The sequence below is a fragment of the Aegilops tauschii genome, chromosome 3 (assembly GCF_002575655.3).
Source record: "Aegilops tauschii subsp. strangulata cultivar AL8/78 chromosome 3, Aet v6.0, whole genome shotgun sequence".
Taxonomy (NCBI): Eukaryota; Viridiplantae; Streptophyta; class Magnoliopsida; order Poales; family Poaceae; genus Aegilops; species Aegilops tauschii.
Window position 1 is genome coordinate 505,706,545 of NC_053037.3, and position 20,803 is coordinate 505,727,347.

Consider the following 20,803-nt stretch of genomic DNA (forward strand, 5'->3'; position numbering starts at 1 on the left):
CTACGAGGGTACGTGGACAACACTCTCCCCTCTCGTTGCTATGCATCACCATGATCTTGCGTGTGCGTAGGAATTTTTTTGAAATTACTACGTTCCCCAACAGTTCACCCACGGGGCTGAGGGTATGTACCAGTAGCTATGTGTTTGATCTCTCTCTCTCGTGTTCTTGATTTGGCACGATCTTGATGTATCGCGGGCTTTGCTATTATAGTTGGATCTTATGTTGCTCCCCCCCATCTACTCTCTTGTAATGGATTGAGTTTTCCCTTTGAAGTAATCTTATCGGATTGAGTCTTTAATGACTTGAGAACACTTGATGTATGTCTTGCCGTGCGTATCTGTGGTGACAATGGGATATCACGTGATTCACTTGATGTATGTTTTGGTGATCAACTTGCGGGTTCCGCCCATGAACCTATGCATAGGGGTTGGTACACGTTTTCGTCTTGATTCTCCGGTGGAAACTTTGGGGCACTCTTTGAGGTTCTATGTGTTGGTTGAATAGATGAATCTGAGATTGTGTGATGCATATCGTATATCATACCCACGGATACTTGAGGTGACATTGGAGTATCTAGATGACATTAGGGTTTTGGTTGATTTGTGTCTTAAGGTGTTATTCTAGTACGAACTCTAGGGCTGTTTGTGACACTTATATGAATAGCCCAATGGATTGATTGGAAAGAATAACTTTGAGGTGGTTTCGTACCCTACCATAATCTCTTCGTTTGTTCTCTGCTATTAGTGACTTTGGAGTGACTCTTTGTTGCATGTTGAGGGATAGCTATGTGATCCAATTATGTTATTATTGTTGAGAGAACTTGCACTAGTGAAAGTATGAACCCTAGGCCTTGTTTCAACGCATTGCAATACCGTTTGTGCTCACTTTTATCATTAGTTACCTTGCTGTTTTTATATTTTCAGATTACAAAAACCTAAATCTACCATCCATATTGCACTTGTATCACCATCTCTTCGCCGAACTAGTGCACCTATACAATTTACCATTGTATTGGGTGTGTTGGGGACACAAGAGACTCTCTGCTATTTGGTTGCAGGGTTGCTTGAGAGAGACCATCTTCATCCTACGCCTCCCACGGATTGATAAACCTTAGGTCATCCACTTGAGGGAAATTTGCTACTGTCCTACAAACTTCTGCACTTGGAGGCCCAACAACGTCTACAAGAAGGTTGTGTAGTAGACATCAGGTGTCAACAGATCCGAGCAAGATACAGGCAGTGGTGGAGTGGGAAACACCAAGTGACACTAAGGAAGTGCGCCGTTTCTTGGGCCTAGCTGGTTATTACCGCAGGTTTGTCAGGAACTTTGGAGTGATTGCGCGGCCACTTTTCAACCTGCTGAAGAAAGGAGTCCCATTCGTCTGGACCAGTACCACTCAAACTGCATTTCAAGCACTTAAGGACCAATTGGTTTCTGCTCCAGTTTTGGCCTTGCCCGATTTCTCTCAACCCTTCATCGTGGAAACTAACGCTAGCGACAAGGGCATCGGCGCAGTACTACAACAGAATGGGCACTCCTTGGCATTCATGAGTAAAGCCCTGAGCCCTCGATACCAAGGTCTATCAACCTACGAGAAGGAATATTTGGCGATCATAGTCGCAGTGGATCAGTGGAGGCCCTACCTTCAACATGCAGAATTCGTAATTTACACAGATCAGCGTAGTTTGGTGCACCTGGAAGAGCAGCGTCTCACCACGCCATGGCAGCAAAAGGCATTCACTAAACTCCTCGGACTCCAGTACTGCATCAGGTACAAAAAAGGGACAGACAACTCAGCTGCAGATGCCCTGTCGCGTGCCCGCCCCACAGATGTTCTCTTTGCAGTTTCTGAATGTCAACCAGCGTGGCTCCAGGATGTGGTGAGCAGCTACCACACCAATCCCCAGGCTCTACGCCTCTTGGAGCAGCTGGCCTTACGCGAAGATCCCAAAGGCCGCTTTTCTTTACAGCAAGGTATTCTGCGCTTCCGGGGACGCATTTGGCTGGCTGGGTCAACAGCGTTACAACAGCAGATTATGAAAGCCTTCCATGACAGCCCGGTCGGGGGCCATTCCGGATTCCCTGTGACGTATCGTCGCATTCGCCGGCTTTTTGCGTGGCCTAAGATGAAAGTTCATATCCAACACTATGTCAAATGTTGCACAGTTTGCCAACAGGCCAAACCTGACAGAGCTGCTCAGCCGGGCCTGCTATTGCCACTGCCAATTCCAGAAGCACCATGGGACTTAATTACAATGGATTTCGTCGACGGCTTACCTCAGTCCGGCAAGGCCAACTGTCTCTGGGTGCTGGTGGATAAAAGGACTCGGTATGCTCACTTTTTACCCATTGCACACCCTTACACAGCAGCTAAGGTGGCCAAGCTGTACATGCAACACATTTACAAGCTGCATGGTTTCCCTCGTGCCATAGTATCTGACAGAGACCCAGTGCTTACAAGTCATTTTTGGCAAGAACTGTTCCGATATGCAGGCACAGAGCTCCGTTTGAGCACAGCTAATCACCCACAGACGGATGGTCAAACTAAGCGCGTTAACCAGTGCGTAGAAACCTTTCTGCGCTGCTTCACGCATGCCTGCCCACGTCGCTGGAGCTTCTGGATCCCTCTGGCCCAATTTTGGTACAATACTTCACATCATTCAGCTATAGGGATGTCACCTTTCAAAGCATTGTTCGGTTATGAGCCGCAGCAATGGGGGATCACAACATTGTTCAGTGCCATCCTTGGAAGCTTGGTTAGAGGAGCGTGCCGTGATGCAAAACCTGATTCAGCAACATTTGCACCGTGCTCGGCAGTGCACGAAAAGCAATGCAGACAAGAAACGCTCATTCCGGGAGTTTGCAGTTGGGGATCGTGTCTACTTGAAGCTTCAGCCTTATGTGCAATCTTCTATGGCTCCGCGGGCAAATCACAAATTGTCATTCAAGTTCTATGGTCCGTACCCAATCATCGAGAAGATCAGCGCTGTCGCCTACAAGCTGCAGCTTCCGGCGCGGGCATCGGTCCACCCGGTGTTTCATGTGTCGCAGCTTCGCCAAGCACTCCTCCCTGGTACGGCAGTAACTTCTGATCTTCCCATCTGTACTAACATGCTTGCCGTCCCCATGGAGGTTCTTCAGACTCGCTAGCGCCGGAAGAACGGCGCCATGGTGGAGCAAGTCAAGGTGCGTCATGGTGGAGCAAGTCAAGGTGCGTTGGTCGCCGGAGACTACCATGGAGTACACCTGGGAAGACCGTGCGGCTCTCTTCGACCGCTTCCCTCAGGCTGCGCCTTGGGGTCAAGCCGCCACTCAAGGAGGGGGGGAGGGGGGATGTGAGCGCCCCGGCTACAACACCCCCACTGGCAGGAGGGACCCAGCCCATCGAGCCACGACCCAACAGAGCCCGCAGGCCGAACCAGCGCTTCTGTGGCCCGGAGTGGGTGACGGCCCAACCTACCTCTACTTAAGCGTGGCACTTCAACCCTAGAGACTATCCAGAGGATCACGGCGGCGACGACACCTGTTCTTCTCTGTTCCTCGATCCCCTTCTTCCAATTCTTGTACCAGCCACTGTAATCGCTACTTGAGACTCGAATTCGTGAGCCAGTGTAATAGATCGAGAGATATACTACTGGGTACCTAACAAGGCAGCTGCAACGCTCCATGTAAAATACAGGTAAAATAACCTCGGTTGAATCCATCCTTTGAAGAATAGAAAATAAACATACGGCTGAGGTAAGATTCAGGATCCTGCGCAATGGGCGGGACAAGGAAACGAACACGGCGACAGCTAGCTAGGCAGGGACCATAATAACTTGGCCTGGTTCCTACATATACAGACGCCGTAGACTGGTAAGACTGCGGCACCATTATGATACTCGAAATCATACGTTGGCTGGGAGAGAGCCAGTCAGTCAGCCTCAGCCCGGATGCTAGCTAGCCTCAGCAGTCATCACCACCACACTGGCAGTAGTAATAACTCAGCCCGGTCAAAATCCCCCATCGGAGGTCCAGGCCCTGCTCATGATACATACAACTCTACCACCCTACCAACTGTTGCAGAACAGTTCGCGCCCATGCAAGCCAGAGGCCAGATGCAGTGATGGCGAGCACAGATGGACCAAAACCACAGTGAAAAGCTAATAATTCCACGTTGAAACTGGAAAAGCGCACAGCTGAAGGCCCGGAAACAAGTGTAACTTGCCAAAAAGTCGAACGCAGATTAAGCATGGGGTGTTCTCGCAGTGTGTTTCAAGTTGACATTAGGGTTTTCCTGGTCATTCCGGTGCGCTAGTGTGTGCAGTCGATGGCATTTGACAAAAAGTAGTAGCGCCTAGTTTCTGCCTGCCGATCGCTATACCGAAGAAAACTACCTGCGCCTGCGTCTCTTGCCGGTTTCGTCCATGAAGGACTCCCAACCGTCGTGCTCCAGCTTGCTGAAATCTTCTAGCTCTGCAATGGAGAGCAGGTACTGCGTAAGCTTTCGCAGCTCCTGATCGCGGCCTCGGTTCTTACTGGCGTTCTTGAACGGTCTGATCACGAGGCCGTTCTGTGGGTTCATCACGAAATTCCTCCTGAGGTCATCAAACATGATCGTGTTCTTCTCGTTGTAGTGCTGCATATGGGGGAGCCGGGGGCAATGGTCAGATAACTGAACTTGAAAATATCGCATTCATTAGTGATACGCTTGAGCACAGAACACCAACCTCGGGGAACTTGGTCCAGATGACACCAAGAGGTTTGCAGTCGAAAACCTTCTTGTCAGGAGCATGCACAGTTATCATCGCCATGTGATCCAGAAGCGCGGTGATCTTGTAGTTGGGGTTGCTAAGAACTCCAAGTTGCTCCATCTTCAGCTGCACCCATTTCATACTGCATTCAAGGATCGACAGTGATTATTTATAGCAATTTCACATTGCGGTCATGACTGATCAATAGATAGTTTACGGTAGCAAAAGGCTTACTTTGTTGCTGACCATATCATGATATCATACTCTGCATATGCAGCAGCAAGAAATTCGTGGAGAACTGCAAAGGAATTATGGCATGAAACTTCAAGTCTGCTGACCGGAAACACGGCTTTGTGGATCAAAAGTGTACTTACATGGACGCATGAGTTCCAAAGGATTCTCAGCTGGAGACCTATGGTCAAACAGAGTATAGTCAATGTCTAACACAAGCAATCTTTTTCCTTCGCGGCATGGATTCAAGAGCTTGATCTACATGCATAGGCACAAAAAGATGTGTTAATCAGACCTGAAGAATCACTTTATACAAGGCAACCAAGGCAAATACAGGACACGAGCGCTTTGTCATCACACATCAAATTCATCTTACAGTAAGTTTAACAAGGCAGTAAGGCACGGCCCAGCAACTTCCTTTCGTAATCATAACCAACAGTATGGACTCCTTTTAGTGGTTGCTTCTGTTGTTGTCTCAACAGTAGGTCACAATAAAGGAGATACACACCAGAGTTATGGTTAAAAGATCATTGCTCAAAGAACTTTGTGAATCTAGGTTCAAGCATAGAGACACAAGAAGGTCACCATCATTGTACTATTACACAAGAAGACTCACAAAGCTTTGAGTACATGGTAAATCTAATGTCGAAGTGTTTAAATTACTCAAAGCTGGACCATGCAGAAAGTTGGACCAATTTCACACAGATTAGGGGAGAGCAGGCACCAAGAAGCGCATCAGAATTAACACAAATAGGTACCAGTGCACAACAACACAAGCATGCATATGGAAGAAACATATAGCAAGAAAGAAAAATAACAAGGAAATATACCTTATACTGGCTTGCACGACGTTTCACTTTTTGCTTGTAGAGAACATTATCCTTGATAGCAGTAACTTCATCTTTGAAAATTTCATAATCATCGAGCACCTCTGGATCATCTGGTCGGTCCACAAATATTTCGTCTTCAACAGTACTGAAATTCGGTGCAAGACAATATAACAGATCTATAAATTACTGTGAGGGAACAGTGTGCACCTCCATACGGAAGGAAACTACATGAAACAGAGCATGTTGTTTGAGGTAGAATGCACCAAAAGAGTGAGTTGAATTCAAGCCCTTGATTTAAAATAAATAAATTATAATATACTTATGTTGAGTAAAGCTCAAGGGATAAATTAACATTAAGATCGGACTCACTTTCACACACAAGGTAGTTCACAGCAATACCTCTTTTCTGGCTCAAAAAATTGATCCAGTATCCACAACGAATACCTTGCTAAAAAGGCCACAAGCATGTGAGTATTAATTATCAAATAGGTGATTGCCATGGTACATGCCTATGCAATTTATGCACTTAAAATAAACTTTCTTCATCATCCACTAATCATCCTACAACTGGAACTGGTGGGGAGTAGAGCAAATATTAGGGGAGGAAAATGTTTTACAAAAATATCAAGTCAAGTGCCCATCCCCAAACAAATAACATTGGCTCTTTCTAGCCGGGCATAAGAATGTTATCCTGCAGGCTACAGCAGTCAGTGGCAGTGCTAGCAGTTGAACCTAGTGATGTCAAAAGCTCAAATAAGCACATGTATATAGTATTTGTGTACACATATACAGTGCTCCCTCCGTTCCAAATTAAGTGTCGTGGTTTTAGTTCAACCACGACACTTATTTTGGAACGGAGGGAGTAATTTATAGCTAGGTTATGCTTGCTATTTTTTTTTCTGTGATGCCACTTGACATCAGTGTCTAGGAGTAGCTTCACCACTGACAGCAGTAATGCACACTCCACGCCCATGGCTCTTTCTTTCTATTCGGGCATAAGATTGTTATCCTACAGGCTACAGCAGTAATCCACACTCCACGCCCAAAATGTATCATCTCACTGTAAATAAAAATAGTCCTGAACTCATGATCTATCTATGTGAACAAAATCAATTACCTCACTTCTGTAAGTATTCCACTAGCATCTTTACAAACTTTTAATAATTGATTTATGCAGCTTAATACAATTCACCAAACAACAACCCATTATCAAAAGTATTGGCAAATATGGGTAAAAATATGATGGGTAGTTAACACCATAAAACAGAATATGAAGTATCTAACAAAACTGAACTTTGTTATTTGAAGTTAGTACTGAAATGGGTCCAGAAAAAAATGCTTAGACACAAGGGCAAATTATGGCTCCAGAAAAACACCATCCAAACAGACTAGATTAAATATGAAGTACCTCCACCTCAGAAGGTGCAGCCCCATCACCTTCTGAGGTGGCGGTCGACCGGCGAACTGACTTCCTCATCTTCGAATCCTGATCTGGTGGCTACGGGATTGCTCGGACTTAGGCCAGGCAAAATCCATGCTCGGCTTACCGATGCTGGCAGCGGCAACACTCGCGCGTGTCGTTTCCCTTCTGGAGGCGCTGCCATGGCCTTTATCCGTGCCCCTCTTCGAGCTTTGGGGGAAACCCTAGGTCCAATTCTTTGGAGCGGATGGCGGCTATGTCACGACGTCGTTCCCCTTCTTGAAGGCGCTATCTTGCTCGCTCGTGGCGTCCCCGGTGTTGGATTTGGAGATGTTCGACGTCTCGCTGATTTGGCATGTCTCTCTAGTTTTAGGCTTGGTGGATTTAGTTGTGTCATTTTCCCTGTTTGGGCTGGGCACCCCTTTTCTCTCTGCTCCGGGTTCCATGCTCATGCCTCCTTGCGTTCATGCCATGTGTTGTATCCTCTATTGTACTCATTCTCCTTTCTTCTATCAATGAAAAGATACGCAAGCTTTGTGCATTCGTGAAAAAAAAAAGACTAGATTTGCTCTCACTTCATTTTAAATTTCTGTTACCATCTCCATACTATGTAGACTGAAGGCCACATTATCGGTCTTCAAGTAAAAGACAACAACCACCAAATGGTATCATCATAAGTCAAAAACAAATAAAAAAATGGTAACAATTGAAGAATAACTAACTGTTCTGATCCAAAAGTGAAAAAATGGCTGAACAAAGTTCATGATGCAACGACCAGTGACAGTTATTCAACAGGCCAACAATTTCCTAACTTCAGATATTTCACTGGTGGTGGTGCCCTTAACATACTCAACTCTAAATGGGACACCATCGCAGCAAACACAAGTATTATTAAAACTACAACCCATAACTAATAATGTTTGAGCAGGTAACCTTATCCTTCTCAGCTGAAAATCGCATACTCTAATATCTATCAGTGCCAGTTGATGCGGCGGTTCTGCTGTCACCACCCACATTATTCCCCAATCCATTCGTCTAAACTCTAAACTGTCAAACAGACAAGTACTTCCTGTTTTCCTTATACGGCCACACCGAAATACCGAATGCCCAAATCCACCATCAAATACGCCAATTCATCAGTTCCGGAACATATCATACAAAGCAACAAGTTCAAATCCCCAACACACAACGCAGACAGAAGAGATCAAACAAGCTAGGGTTTAGCGATTGGTTCACAGAGCATTCCAAATCCAGCCGCTCACATCGCAAAACCGTACCATCAGCGCTCGATCCCCACCAAGCTCGCATCTCCCACCGATTTCACCAACTGAAACCTAGCGTTTCCGCGGGGCGATACAAAATAATCATCCAATTCCATGCGGCTACACTGATTTTCGCAGGCACGCATCCGAACCAAGCAACTACGGAGTTAAGAGCCACGAGGAGGGCAGGGGGGATCGCGCTTACCCGATCATGGTCAGCTTGCCGTTGGGCTTGAAGGGGAGGGAGGAGAGGAGGACGGACTCGTCGTTGAGTATGAGCTTGGGGTAGAGAAGCTTCTGGCGTTTGGGGAGCACGTCGGTGAACTCGCAGATGCGCCGCTTCAGCTCCAACAGCGTGTCGTCCCCCATCGCCCGCACCGTGTACTCCTTCCCGCTCCACTTCACGACCAGCGTAATCTCCTCCGGCGGCGCCTCCTCCGCCATGAGGGAGATCGCCTCCGGATCCAGCGCCGGCGCAGGGGGCGGGGCCGGGGCCGGGGCCGGCGCCGAGGAAGAGGACGCCTCCGACATGGGCTTGGTGGTGTGTGCGGTGCTTGGGTCTGAACCTTGAACAGTCGGAAGTTTTGGGGAGAAGGAGATGGGGGATGGAGTTACAGGTGTGCGTGGCCTGGGTGGATAGGCGTCACCGGCAGTTCGAAGGCGGACGCGCAAATGGTTCAAGTCCAGACCGTATTCGGTACACCGTAGATTTTACATTTACTTTTTTTTCTGCGAAATTTGAACACAGTAAAAAAAACACTGTGAAATGTGAATGCGTTACGCGTCCCCACGTCGCTCCTTCTTGGAGTGACACGAAAGAAACCCTAGCTTGCGGCCACAATCATTACACTAACTTTTCTCTATCCCCCTCATGGTCGTCGGTTGGTGCCATCTTCTTGAACCGCAACATGGTAGCGTGACACAGTCTCCCTAGAGATGTGCCACGATGGTCCTCCTAATTGCCAGCAGAGCTCTGTGGTGGCCGTGCCGCGCTAGCCCTCCTTGGGCCTGGATCTGGCCTCTAAGGGTGATGCAAGGTGGGTAGTGGTGGTAGGCCGACGTAGGGGATCTTCTCAGGGGGTTGGGGAGGGGGGAGGCGTGGTGGCCATCACCTATATGAGAGAAGCAGTGTGTTGGAGTCTTTGAGGCCGACATTAGTCGGCAGTGAGTGCCCCCTCTTTCATCGACAACAAGATGTGGCTCCCTCTCTGTGGTGGTGGTACTAGTAGGCGACTTGCTTCCCCCTCTTCGGTTTATCCTTGCTTCGGCAATCTTCGGGACCTAGCGATCATGGGCCAGTGCGAATTTCATGCTTAGCGATATCCGGCGCTAACAAAAAACGATGCATGTCGACGTTATCTTCTCCTGGGAGGCATGCTCATGGCCCTGACCTAGCCCCTCCCTTCTCAAGCACACAGGAAACCCTAGGTCCATTTCGCCAGACCATGCGGCAGAGCGCCACTACGAGGTCGTTCTCTTCTTTAAGCGCTCATGAGTCGTTGTGGAGCCTAGATGTGACAGATGGAGAGTTTGGCATGTCTGGTCTCACTAGCATGGCTTGGTGGCTATGTGTCGCTTTTGGGTTGGCCGATGTGACGAGGCATGGGCCTCTAGGTATGATGTATGCCATCACCAGCGCTTCCTAGCCAATACCTTCTTAAGGTTCGGGTTCAGGCGGGTCCTGCCATCCACGACCATAAGCCCCCCTTAAGAGCAGGGATGGCGCATTAAATTGACCTAAGCAATATTCCAGTTGTGGTCATGCTACATAGATGTATAGCAATGGTCGTGACACAAGTTGTATGTTGGGTATCCCACCTCCTCGACTTTCACGGCTGGAGGCTGGGTAAGGCAAGTTTTTTATTGCTGCGGTACCAGTGAGAGTGCATTGTAAGCCCAAGGCATCGTAGTGGCTATTCTCATGTGAAAATGGTGCATCTTCCACTAAACGACCACTATCGTCATCAGAACAAGCCGTTGATGCGCCACTGTCGCCCTTCCAGTACCGAAGCTGGCCTGACCTTGTCGATGACAGTCCGAAAGTCTTCGTGCACATATGTGACATCCCGGCTTAATAGGAATGATAGACTACTCATATCAACAAGGTGCACTTTCTTTTCTAGAAGCCCGTCCTCAAGGAATCTCAAAGTAAAGCATACTTGGCTTGGAGAAATTTAAGAATGGGTTGTTGACTGTAAAGTTATTCCCAGGTGCACATAAAGGGCAAAGTGTAAGAAACACTAGTAATGATATGTGAGGCCAGTCTAGATCCTAGACACAATGGCCAGGAACCGGTGGGTTTTGGCCAGGGCGTTACAACGTGCCCCCAAGGACCAACACCCTATAGCCGTAGTCGTCGTCTTGAAACCTTCAATTGATCTAAAGCAACTGGCACCAGATCTTGGCGTCGCGAACTCATGGTGAGAAACTTTAACCTCACCGTCCCAAGAAGACGGCGGGAATCTATGCCGGAGCTTCATTGATTTGTCCCGACAGACGAATTCGAGAAGGATCGAAACTCGAAAGACCAACTCGAAGATGAAGCACAACCCCCACGAGGACTGTAAGCACTAACCTAAACTACTAGCCGGAGCCGGGTCACTGTGGTTCTCCTCCCCTTCACCAGCCATCGGAGCGGCAGGCAGGGTGGGCTGGCCCGGGAAGCTTGGATGGGAGGAGAACTTTGCTCTACCCGCCTTAGCGTACAGACTGATCCTTCAAGTTCCCATGAATCATGTCTCTCCGTCATGTATCGTAGAAGGGGGAAAATTAGTGAGCGTGATGACACAAACTCGCACTGGATCTTAAAGCACAGTACTCCTCAGAGGTTGCAACGTGTTTTCAGTATACAGCTCGTAAACAACATTAAAGAAAAACGCATGCATACACAACCATGCAACCTAACCTACAACCTTCCCCCATATGAATATCTGTCCCCGCGACTCCCGGGGAAAGCATGCGTTACTTGCCATCGCTGCAGCTCCATATATACAAGGAAATCAATCGAGCATATCACCTGCAAGCAGTAGCAACCGAGAGAGATGTCCATGGCCGCCGCAGCAGCAGCGATCATGGCGGTGCTCCTGGCCGCGTTAATGGCACGAGCGTCGTCGGCGGCGGCAGCAGGAAGAGTCTGGGCCGACGAGGAGAAGGGAGCACATAACGGCACGGCGAGAAGACAGGTCACGTACGACGGCAGAAGCCTCATGCTGGACGGCGCCAGGAGGATGCTCTTCTCCGGCGACATTCATTACCCAAGGAGCACACCCGAGGTACGCATGCACCATGCCGTTGCCCTGAACTGATATGTTTCATGCGTGTGACCTTTGTACCGGTTCTTTTTGACTAAAAGTGGATTCATCATTTTAATTTTGACGTTATTGTTCGAGTATTCACTGTGATGTAACTAGTGGTTTAGTAAAGCTTTCTGATGTTAAAAAACCGTGCAGTTTTCAGTTAAATTTCAACAAGCTTTCTTGTACTGATTGACATGTTTCGTGCGTGTCATTTTGTACTGTTTCTTTTTGCTTAGAAGTGGATTCCATCATTTCAATTTGCAAATGCTGGGTTCCTTTTCTGAGTGTTTAAATAACTGAAGTGATTCACATAATCAGCCCATCGACCACAAAAGGCGCACTTTTGTTTTTCAGTGCGTCTCACTTTTTCATCCAACATGGAAGAGTGACAGGTAAATGCTGCCGCAGCTGTCAACGCCAAATAAGACATCATTTCAAGCATTTGTTAATTAAAGTAAATTTATGATTGCTGCACTACAGCAAAATCCAACTCACTACATAAACAGATTAGTTCAGTCAAAGTTTCCTTCAGCAATCAAATTAGTTCAGTCAATACATACATACAGTAAACAATCAAGCATGCACCACGAACCATATGATACAGAATACTTCAATTCCTTCCGTCAAACTAATCTACAGTCCAATTTGCAGATGTGGCCAAGACTCATAGAGAGCGCCAGGGAAGGTGGCCTGGATGTCATACAGACATACGTCTTCTGGAATGTCCATGAGCCTATACAAGGTCAGGTGGGTGCTCCTTGCACAACAACAGCAGGCAAAACTTCAGTAGAAGAGCATTTTGCAGCTAAGAGTGTTCAAATTCATTTTTAATGTACCAGTACAACTTCGAAGGAAGATATGATCTGGTGAAGTTCATCAGAGAAATCCATGCTCAAGGCCTCTATGTGAGCCTCCGGGTTGGCCCCTTCGTCGAGGCAGAATGGAAATACGGGTAACGAGATGATGCATGAATATGTTTCATTTCTATGGTGTCCTGAACATGTAAAGCTTTTACTGGATCTTTTATTCATGCAGAGGCTTGCCATTTTGGTTGCGTGGTGTCCCAAACATTACCTTCAGATGCAACAATGAACCCTACAAGGTATCCAACTACCCAACGCATAGCCTTTGAAGCCTTGAACAATGCTATATGGTCTGCAAGACTGTAACCATGGAAGAGAATCTTGTAACTGCAGCTGGATTATTCAGAATGAAAATATCATTTCTTGTTTCCTCCAATCCTCTGTTCCACATGGTAAAATGAATTATAGTATTACCATATATTCAGAATAGTTTTCCATCGTAGTTCTAGTTTTGAAACATCATACTACCCTCAGAAACCCATTAGCGTAACTAAAAATGTCACATGGTGCAGTTAAGCAAGCATAAAAGAGATGACAAATGTTTTTCAGGTACAAGTATACACACAGGTGAAAACAGATGTCATGTATGAGGTGAGAGTGGTAGGTTCCATACAGATTTACCAACCTCACTGTCAGAAACAAACAAGAAAACTGAAAATATGCATCTACAATAATCCTAGAGTTACATTATTTCATGCTAAACTATCATGGTAGATTACTCATATTTAAATACTGAATGCAGGTACATATGCAAAAATTTGTTGCTAAAATTGTTAACATGATGAAGGATGAAAATTTATACTATCCACAAGGAGGTCCCATAATCATATCACAGGTATTTCAGTTCAACAGTACTTATCCCTTGTGTTATGTGTTAGATGATCTTTTTGTGCAACTCTAAAATTTAACCTGTAGATTGAGAACGAATATAAGCTAGTCCAGGCAGCATTTCATTCAAGGGGACCACCTTATGTTCGCTGGGCAGCGGCAATGGCTGTAAACCTCCAGACAGGCATTCCATGGATGATGTGCAAACAGGACGATGCTCCAGATCCAATCGTCAGTGCCCTTTCTTATACCATTATGCAGGATTACATATTATCCACAATTTAGCAGTGTAACATTCATTACATGGTTAGATTAATACCTGCAACGGGCTCATCTGCGGGGAAACATTTCATGGGCCGAATTCGCCTAACAAGCCAGCTTTATGGACCGAAAACTGGACATCTCGGTGCGACAAATACTCTTTGTTTTTCTTCTGTACATTCCCAGGGGTACAAGGCCTAACACACAAGTTTCTCTGCGTACAGCTATCCTTTATATGGTCATGACCCAAGATTCAGATCACCAGCAGATATTGCCTTTGCAGTTGCACTTTTTATAGCAAGAAAAAAAGGAAGCTTTGTAAGCTACTACATGGTACAGCCTACAAGCCTATGAACTTTAAGAAGCGGCCCTAAGATCTCTCAGCAAATTTATTTAGTATTTTTTTGCACGATCTCATAAATTACGTATTATGATGCAGTATCATGGCGGGACAAACTTTGGGAGGTTTGCATCCTCCTATGTAACAACAAGCTACTATGATGGAGCTCCACTTGATGAATATGGCAAGTATTTCTTCTGTTGTGAGCTATCATATTTTAAAAGCAACCATTCAAACTTCTTGTAATATAAAATATTATAACATGAGCATAGTCCACTAGCAAGCCACATAAAATCAAACCATGTAACATGTCTAGTCAGAAACTGATGATCTGTGAAATCCACATGAATGACAGATCTTGAGAACACTCTAATTTGGAAAACACGATAATATATACGTATTGATGTTTGAACTACCAAGCATACATCCAGGTTTAATATGGCAATCGACATGGTCTCATCTCAGAGAATTGCATGCTGCAGTCAAGCAATCTGAAGAACCACTACTTTCAGGAGCATATTCTAATTACTCATTTGGTGAGCAACAAGAGGTGAATTTGTGTGCAGAGTGAAACGACACTAGGTGTACTTTGTTTTCAGTAAAATTCCGTTGATTTATGGGGCTAACTTTTGGCATACTACAGGGGCATGTTTTTAAAACCGAGTCCAACTGTGTGGCTTTCCTAGTGAACTTTGACAAGCATAAAACATCAAATATCCAATTTGGTGAAGCATCATTCCAGCTAGCTCCTAAATCAATAAGTATCCTCTCGAGTTGCAGGAGGGTAGTATTTGAAACAGCCAAGGTGAGCCAGTTACCTTCAATTCTTCAGCGACTGAAGACCTCAAGGGACTGCTTCGTTTATCAGTTTTACTTTTGGCAGATAAATGCACAACATGGTTTAAGAACAGCACAAGTAGTCCAGTATCTGAACAATGTTGATAGCTGGAAAGTATTCAAAGAACCGATTCCTCTGGCAATAAACAACAGCACACACATTGGAAATCGACTTTTTGAACACCTCTCAACTACAAAAGATGAGACAGATTATCTCTGGTACCTTACTAGGTAAGATGAGCTCCAGCTTGTTTAATGGTTTAATATTTACATCGGTTTTTAATACCTCATCCTGCCCACATTAATAATTAAATAATGGAAATCATGCAGATATGATTATAGATCAAATGGGGATACCCAGCTAGTGCTTAATGTGGAGTCACAAGCACATGTTTTACATGCTTACATCAACAATGATTATATAGGTAAGGACAAAAATACTGTCTCAGTGCAATTTATTGAAAGCACCAACTGAAATAGCATGACAAAGTTGAAAATTCTTCAGCTATTATCCACTTATGTATTTGATATGTTTGCTACCTTCTTCCATATGTGATTAGGTAGTGTGCATGGGAGTCATGATGGACCAAGAAATATCGTTCTCAAGACACCTATTATGCTAAGGAAAGGACAAAACTCCATATCACTGCTAAGTGTCATGGTTGGATCACCGGTACGAATTTCACTTAATTGTATAGATTCTCAAATACTAAGATAATGTCAATAGTTAAAATAATGGAGAGCATGAGGTGCCATCCAACTGTTAGCCATCAGGTAGCATTGCAGTGCAATAAATACATCAGAAGAGCCATGGTTTGTGTTGAGTTATACTCCCTCTGTATCGAAATACTTGTAGTTGGAGGAACTAGTACAAGTCCCCCCAACTACAAGTATTTCGGTACAGAGGTAGTACATGCTAATTGTGTTATTCAAATTTTCCAGCTTATATGAATAAAATACTGAACACAGTTTGAAACATACAAAAGTACATAACCCCTGTCAGAGATTTCAACATATAGACTAGTCAGCTTAACCAAGAGAGGTTCACTAGAAAATCATTTTTGCTTGTTCCTTAACTGAAAATTAATCACAACAATTTTTTTGTGTGTCAACAAAACACACCGCCCAAGCTGTGACTAGTGGATCCGAAAGGGAAATGCTCATTCGACTCTACATAAGCATTAACAGAAATTAAGCACAATAATGGATTTAGAAATGCATGTTACCTACTATTTGTAATGAACTGAGTTTTCCTTTAACAAGTAAAGGACTCTGGGGCGTACATGGAGCGAAGAATTTTTGGAGTTCGTAAAGTGAGCATACAACAGGGACATCAAAAATCACATTCTCTGAATAATGAGCTGTGGAAACACCAAGTAAATCCAGGTCAACACTGATTCTGAATCGATAGATCAATCTCAGGTGCAATTTTTCAAGCAATTACATTTCTTCAGGTTGGCTTATCTGGAGAAATGAATAATATATACACACGGGAAGGATCATCTCGTGCTCAATGGACTGCCATCAATAAGTCCATGCACCTTCCACTTATCTGGTACAAGGTAGAGCAAATATACATAAGTCTTGAACTCTTGACAGACTTCAATTACATGTTCATTCCACAGTGATGGTAACCGACAGCTTCAGAAAATTGTTATTGCTTGGTGCAGACGACATTTGACACACCATGGGGGAGTGACCCCGTCACGCTGAATCTCAGCAGTATGGGGAAGGGTGAGGCGTGGATCAATGGAGAGAGCATTGGACGGTATTGGGCCTCCTTCAAAAACCCCAGCGGACAACCATCCCAGTCCTTGTCAGTACGAGAACAGTTCCTACTAGTAACATGAATTCCTTTCTTTAACTTGTATAATCAACAACAAACCAATAATTGATGTCTCATTTAACTGTCTTTTCTGAAGGTACCACATACCACAATACTTTCTGAAGCCTAGAGAGAACACCCTCGTCCTCATGGAGGAAATGGGTGGTGATCCGCTACAGATAAGCGTGAACACAATGTCGGTTACCCGAGTATACAGTAGTGTGAATGAGTTATCCACTCCATCACTCTTGTCACGCAGAAAGCACCCAGCAGTTCGACTCCGGTGTCAGCAAGGCAAACACATCACGGATATTGAGTTTGCGAGCTACGGAAATCCGGTCGAGGACTGTAGAAGTTCTAGCAGGAGTTGCCTTGGGAGTTGCCATGCCGAGACAACGGAGTTTGTTGTAAAGGATGTAAAACCCTCTGCCTTTCCAGAAGTTACATGCTGATATCATAATGCACTATCCTGTTACCACTACAATCATAAAAATATGGGTGCTTGTTTTTCCTCTTTCAGGCTTGCCTAGGCAGAAGGAAGTGCGCAATTCCGGTACGGCCTGCCAAGTTCGGAGGCGACCCGTGCCCTGGGATCCAAAAATCACTTTCAGTTGTGGCAAGCTGCGGATGAGTAGGATGGGAATTGCTACTATCATGGCGTGATTAACTAACATTCAGTTTGCACAAATTTGTTGTCACAGGGTCCAAACACTGTACCAAATCTGAACTACAGATAGAGCAGTACTGCATCCACATGTTAAAATGTACAGGAGAAGTGTAGTTACACGCACCAATTTCACTGCAGAAATATGTTGGATTCGCCGAGAGAAGGCAGTTCTTTCACTGTGCATATACTCCTGCGAAAATCCAACCGCTGCAGAAGATGGGAACCGAATAAATTAGAGAGAGTAAACCAACTTCACCGTAAACGTAGGATTGCAGGGTGCGCCTAATTTGCGGGTGTTCAGATGCACGTACCCGCGTTCTTCCTCGCCCGTCCGGAGGTGAATAGCAATGGCTTCGCATGTGGGCGGAGACGCGGAGGCGGTTGGAAATCTGCCACTGCCACCACGGCCAAGCCGCCGCCGGCGCCCCGACGCGCGCTCGACCGGTGGCCCCGCGCCCCTCCTCCAGGCCCGCCGATGGAAACGAGCCTCTGCCCTTACAGAAACAAGTTTACAGTTTCAAGCTGTGTCCACGTATTTTACCGTTTACGCTTTCGTATGGATATTACGCCGGCCGGAGTATCGTACGAGTGCTAAAGGAAAAGGTACTCCCTCCATTCCAAAATATAGTGCGCCCGCGCTTTCCGAGGTCGAACTTTGACCATAAATTTAACGAACGAGACCGACTGCGGCGGGTGAAAAAATTACATAATTAAAAACTTCTTTCGAATACGAATTCACTGATATAATTTTTGCTCCCGCCGCAATCGGTCTTGGTAGTTAAATTTACGGTCAAAGTTGAAGCACGGAGATAGAGGAAGCACTACATTGTGGAATGGAGGGAGTATAGAACTTCAGATGCATGCCAATGATTGCGTGCTTCATATTCACGTAATCTTTATTCTTATGCCAATCTCTTTCTTTTACATACGATCCTAAAATAGGATAGGGTTTCATAGAAATAACGGAACAAAAAACGAAAATAGCCAATAACAAAGTTTTAAAAGAGAAAATTACATCCCAACTGCCGCCTACTAAGACTAGCCAGGAGAATAGACTAAAGCAGGAACTGGTGCCAGGAAGCACATTATCGCCAAAAGATAAAGTATAGATGAAGCTCTAAACCCACTGCTCCAGAAAGTAAGGCAACCATGTTTTTTTTTAATCTTCATCCATCTCTTGGGTCATGTCTCCAGCATCCTCTTCTTCGTTAGAACCAATATCCCCGACAATCATCAGAACAACTTCTCCTTATTGCTCCAACATTGTCCTTTATAGAGCAGCAACACCTTCCTTTACTGTTGCATTGCCAATTGGGGGTGTCATACTCCTGGGATAACCTTATCCTTCCCAAATAAATCTCTCAGATCCCGTAACAACCTATTTTGTTCGTTCAGCCATCTCATGAATGTCATTGTCCTACCGGTATCATTCATTTTTTAACTGTCTTCTTCCATCCATTGCGCACTTGAAATAGGCCATGAAAAATAAACAATAAAGGCTTATTACTTCATCATTTATCACCCCAAAAAGCCCGTTACCAACTTTCATTATTCTCCCCTTAAGGTATAGATCATTGTTTTTTATTAGGTCAGCCCAACATGGTGAGTCATTCATTGTACCATGTATTTGATAAATCCCTCTATCAATCTTATATTTTATTCCTCACTACTTTTCGCCACATCCCTTCTCTGGATTCAAGGTTCCACCACCATTTGCATAACAGACTAACATTAAACCTCTCTAGATTATGAATTTCCAGAGTCTTCTTGGGTCTACACACCACCAGCCATCTAACCCTACGATTTTTTTTCTCTTCTTACTAGAGCCTTGCCAGAAAAATCGCCTCATACCCTTTTCCATACCCCCTATATTCGTTTTTGGAAATATGTACATGGAGAAATAGCGCACAGGCATACTACATACGCATTATTTCATTCTTGTTACCCTATCCCCAATGGATAAAGTACCAGTTTCTCATCCTTCCAATGTTTTATACATGCGAAAATTCATAATTAGCATGCAGTCTACTGGCATAAACATGCACACCTAGGTATTTGGTTGGCGAAGAACCCATTTGACAGTTAAAAATATCAGCATACATCAGGCTCTTCTATGCAACACCATCAACACTTCACTTCCCAGGAATTTTTAATCCAGACATTTTCTCAAACATATAGAGAAGCAGTTTTAAGTTTCTCACACTATACTGAAGAATAGCCACCCTCTGCCAGTCAGGTGAGGGATCAACCCGGTGATTTGTCCACTACTTGGACCTAGATGCACAATTTTCTGCGGACAATTGGCAGCCACATTAAACAGGAAGGAAGACAAAGGACCCCCCCCCCCCATGTCTAACACCTTCATGGTTGCCAAAAGTCCTCCCAGCCACTCAACTTGACATTGAGAGTTCCTCCCTCAACAATGTTCTTAAACTAGCCCATCCAGGTTTCATTGAACCATTTTTCTTCAATGCAATGACAGAGAAACTCCTAGTTAACATTATCATATGCTTTTTCAAAATCCAAGTTTAGGAGCACCCCTTTGTTGTTTCCTTAGACATAACACCATCCATGATATTTCTGCCTTTAACGAAGCAATCTGCCATGGTGAAATGAGTTTGTGCATATAAGAGATTAAGTTTTCATTAAGGGTTCTGGAAAAGTTTTTTAGCAGAACATGCAACATACAAATTGTTCTATATTTTTGAATAGTATCTGCATCAGCTCCCTTTGGTACCAGAGTAACGATTCCAAAGTTAATCCTGCTCAAATCCAACCTACCAACATGGACCTCATAAAGTACACGTCATGACATCATCCTTAACAATGCCCCAACATGTCTGATAGAATTATACAAGGAAACCATCACAACCCGCAACTCTACCTTTCTTCATCCCATCAATCACTTTCTCAATTTCCTCTTCCCCGAAAGGTTTACTTAATTCTCTCATATCTTCCACGGATAGTTTCTCATTTTATTCCCACACATCACTTCTCATTCCACAAGTCAAACCTTCAACAAGGCCAAACAACTTTTTGTAATAGTCGGTTGCATACTCTACTAAATCAGTAGTGCGGGGAGCACTCTTCCACGACTCCTAGTTTCTCCCACATCCCGCGTCTCACCCCCATCCGCTGCAATCTTGCAACCTTTTCTCCTTGTTACTTTCGTACAAATGTTGAAACCTGAGACGCAAAGAGTCGGACGTAGCGATGAATATCTGTAAGTGGGTCCAACATCCCTACACAATTGGACCACGCACTTACAGCCAGGCCTCAAAGTGCACGCCTCCAATGCACCACAAGAGTCTCATTCTAGGGAGCTTAGTAGTCGTAGTGACTATAGCCGATGGGAAAATATCTGGTGCTCCCGTGCGACCTCAGCCGTTGGATCTCAAATCCAATAGCT

General features: G+C 45.0%; 2 protein-coding genes and 1 long non-coding RNA gene across 3 annotated transcripts; 1 reads left to right on the forward strand and 2 right to left on the reverse strand.

Moving 5' to 3' along the window:
- Nucleotides 1-4,204: 4,204 nt before the first annotated feature.
- Nucleotides 4,205-9,194, reverse strand: LOC109742364 (ubiquitin-like domain-containing CTD phosphatase). Its single transcript, XM_020301452.3, is given in 6 exon segments — nt 4,205-4,619; nt 4,711-4,876; nt 4,969-5,032; nt 5,109-5,223; nt 5,796-5,940; nt 8,683-9,194. Coding segments are annotated over 6 exon segments (1,248 nt in total). The 3' UTR covers nt 4,205-4,373.
- On the forward strand, nt 9,174-17,512 carry LOC109742366 (beta-galactosidase 7). The gene is made up of 19 exons (XM_045235063.1): nt 9,174-11,749; nt 12,425-12,520; nt 12,613-12,725; nt 12,809-12,875; nt 13,379-13,471; nt 13,552-13,695; nt 13,776-13,870; nt 13,950-14,058; nt 14,165-14,249; nt 14,497-14,615; nt 14,709-14,870; nt 14,949-15,133; nt 15,233-15,327; nt 15,463-15,575; nt 16,171-16,278; nt 16,357-16,464; nt 16,573-16,718; nt 16,825-17,143; nt 17,248-17,512. Exons 1-19 carry the CDS (start codon nt 11,519-11,521, stop codon nt 17,356-17,358), a joined length of 2,499 nt encoding a protein of 832 aa, XP_045090998.1. The 5' UTR covers nt 9,174-11,518; the 3' UTR covers nt 17,359-17,512.
- On the reverse strand, nt 12,285-17,935 carry LOC109742367 (uncharacterized). The gene is made up of 4 exons (XR_002227844.4): nt 17,706-17,935; nt 17,519-17,601; nt 12,610-17,314; nt 12,285-12,530 (listed from the first exon to the last, which is right to left on the reverse strand). It is a non-coding gene; the product is annotated as an uncharacterized lncRNA (long non-coding RNA).
- Between the last annotated feature and the right edge of the window lie 2,868 nt (nt 17,936-20,803).

Bases quoted from the DNA above. Each gene is read 5' to 3' on its own strand.
- LOC109742366 (XM_045235063.1), top strand. From the start codon at position 11,519: ATGTCCATGGCCGCCGCAGCAGCAGCGATCATGGCGGTGCTCCTGGCC. The intron at 13,472-13,551 runs GTATTTCAGTTC...TTTAACCTGTAG, and splicing joins GTCCCATAATCATATCACAG to ATTGAGAACGAATATAAGCT. The intron at 14,250-14,496 runs GCAAGTATTTCT...GCATACATCCAG, and splicing joins AGCTCCACTTGATGAATATG to GTTTAATATGGCAATCGACA.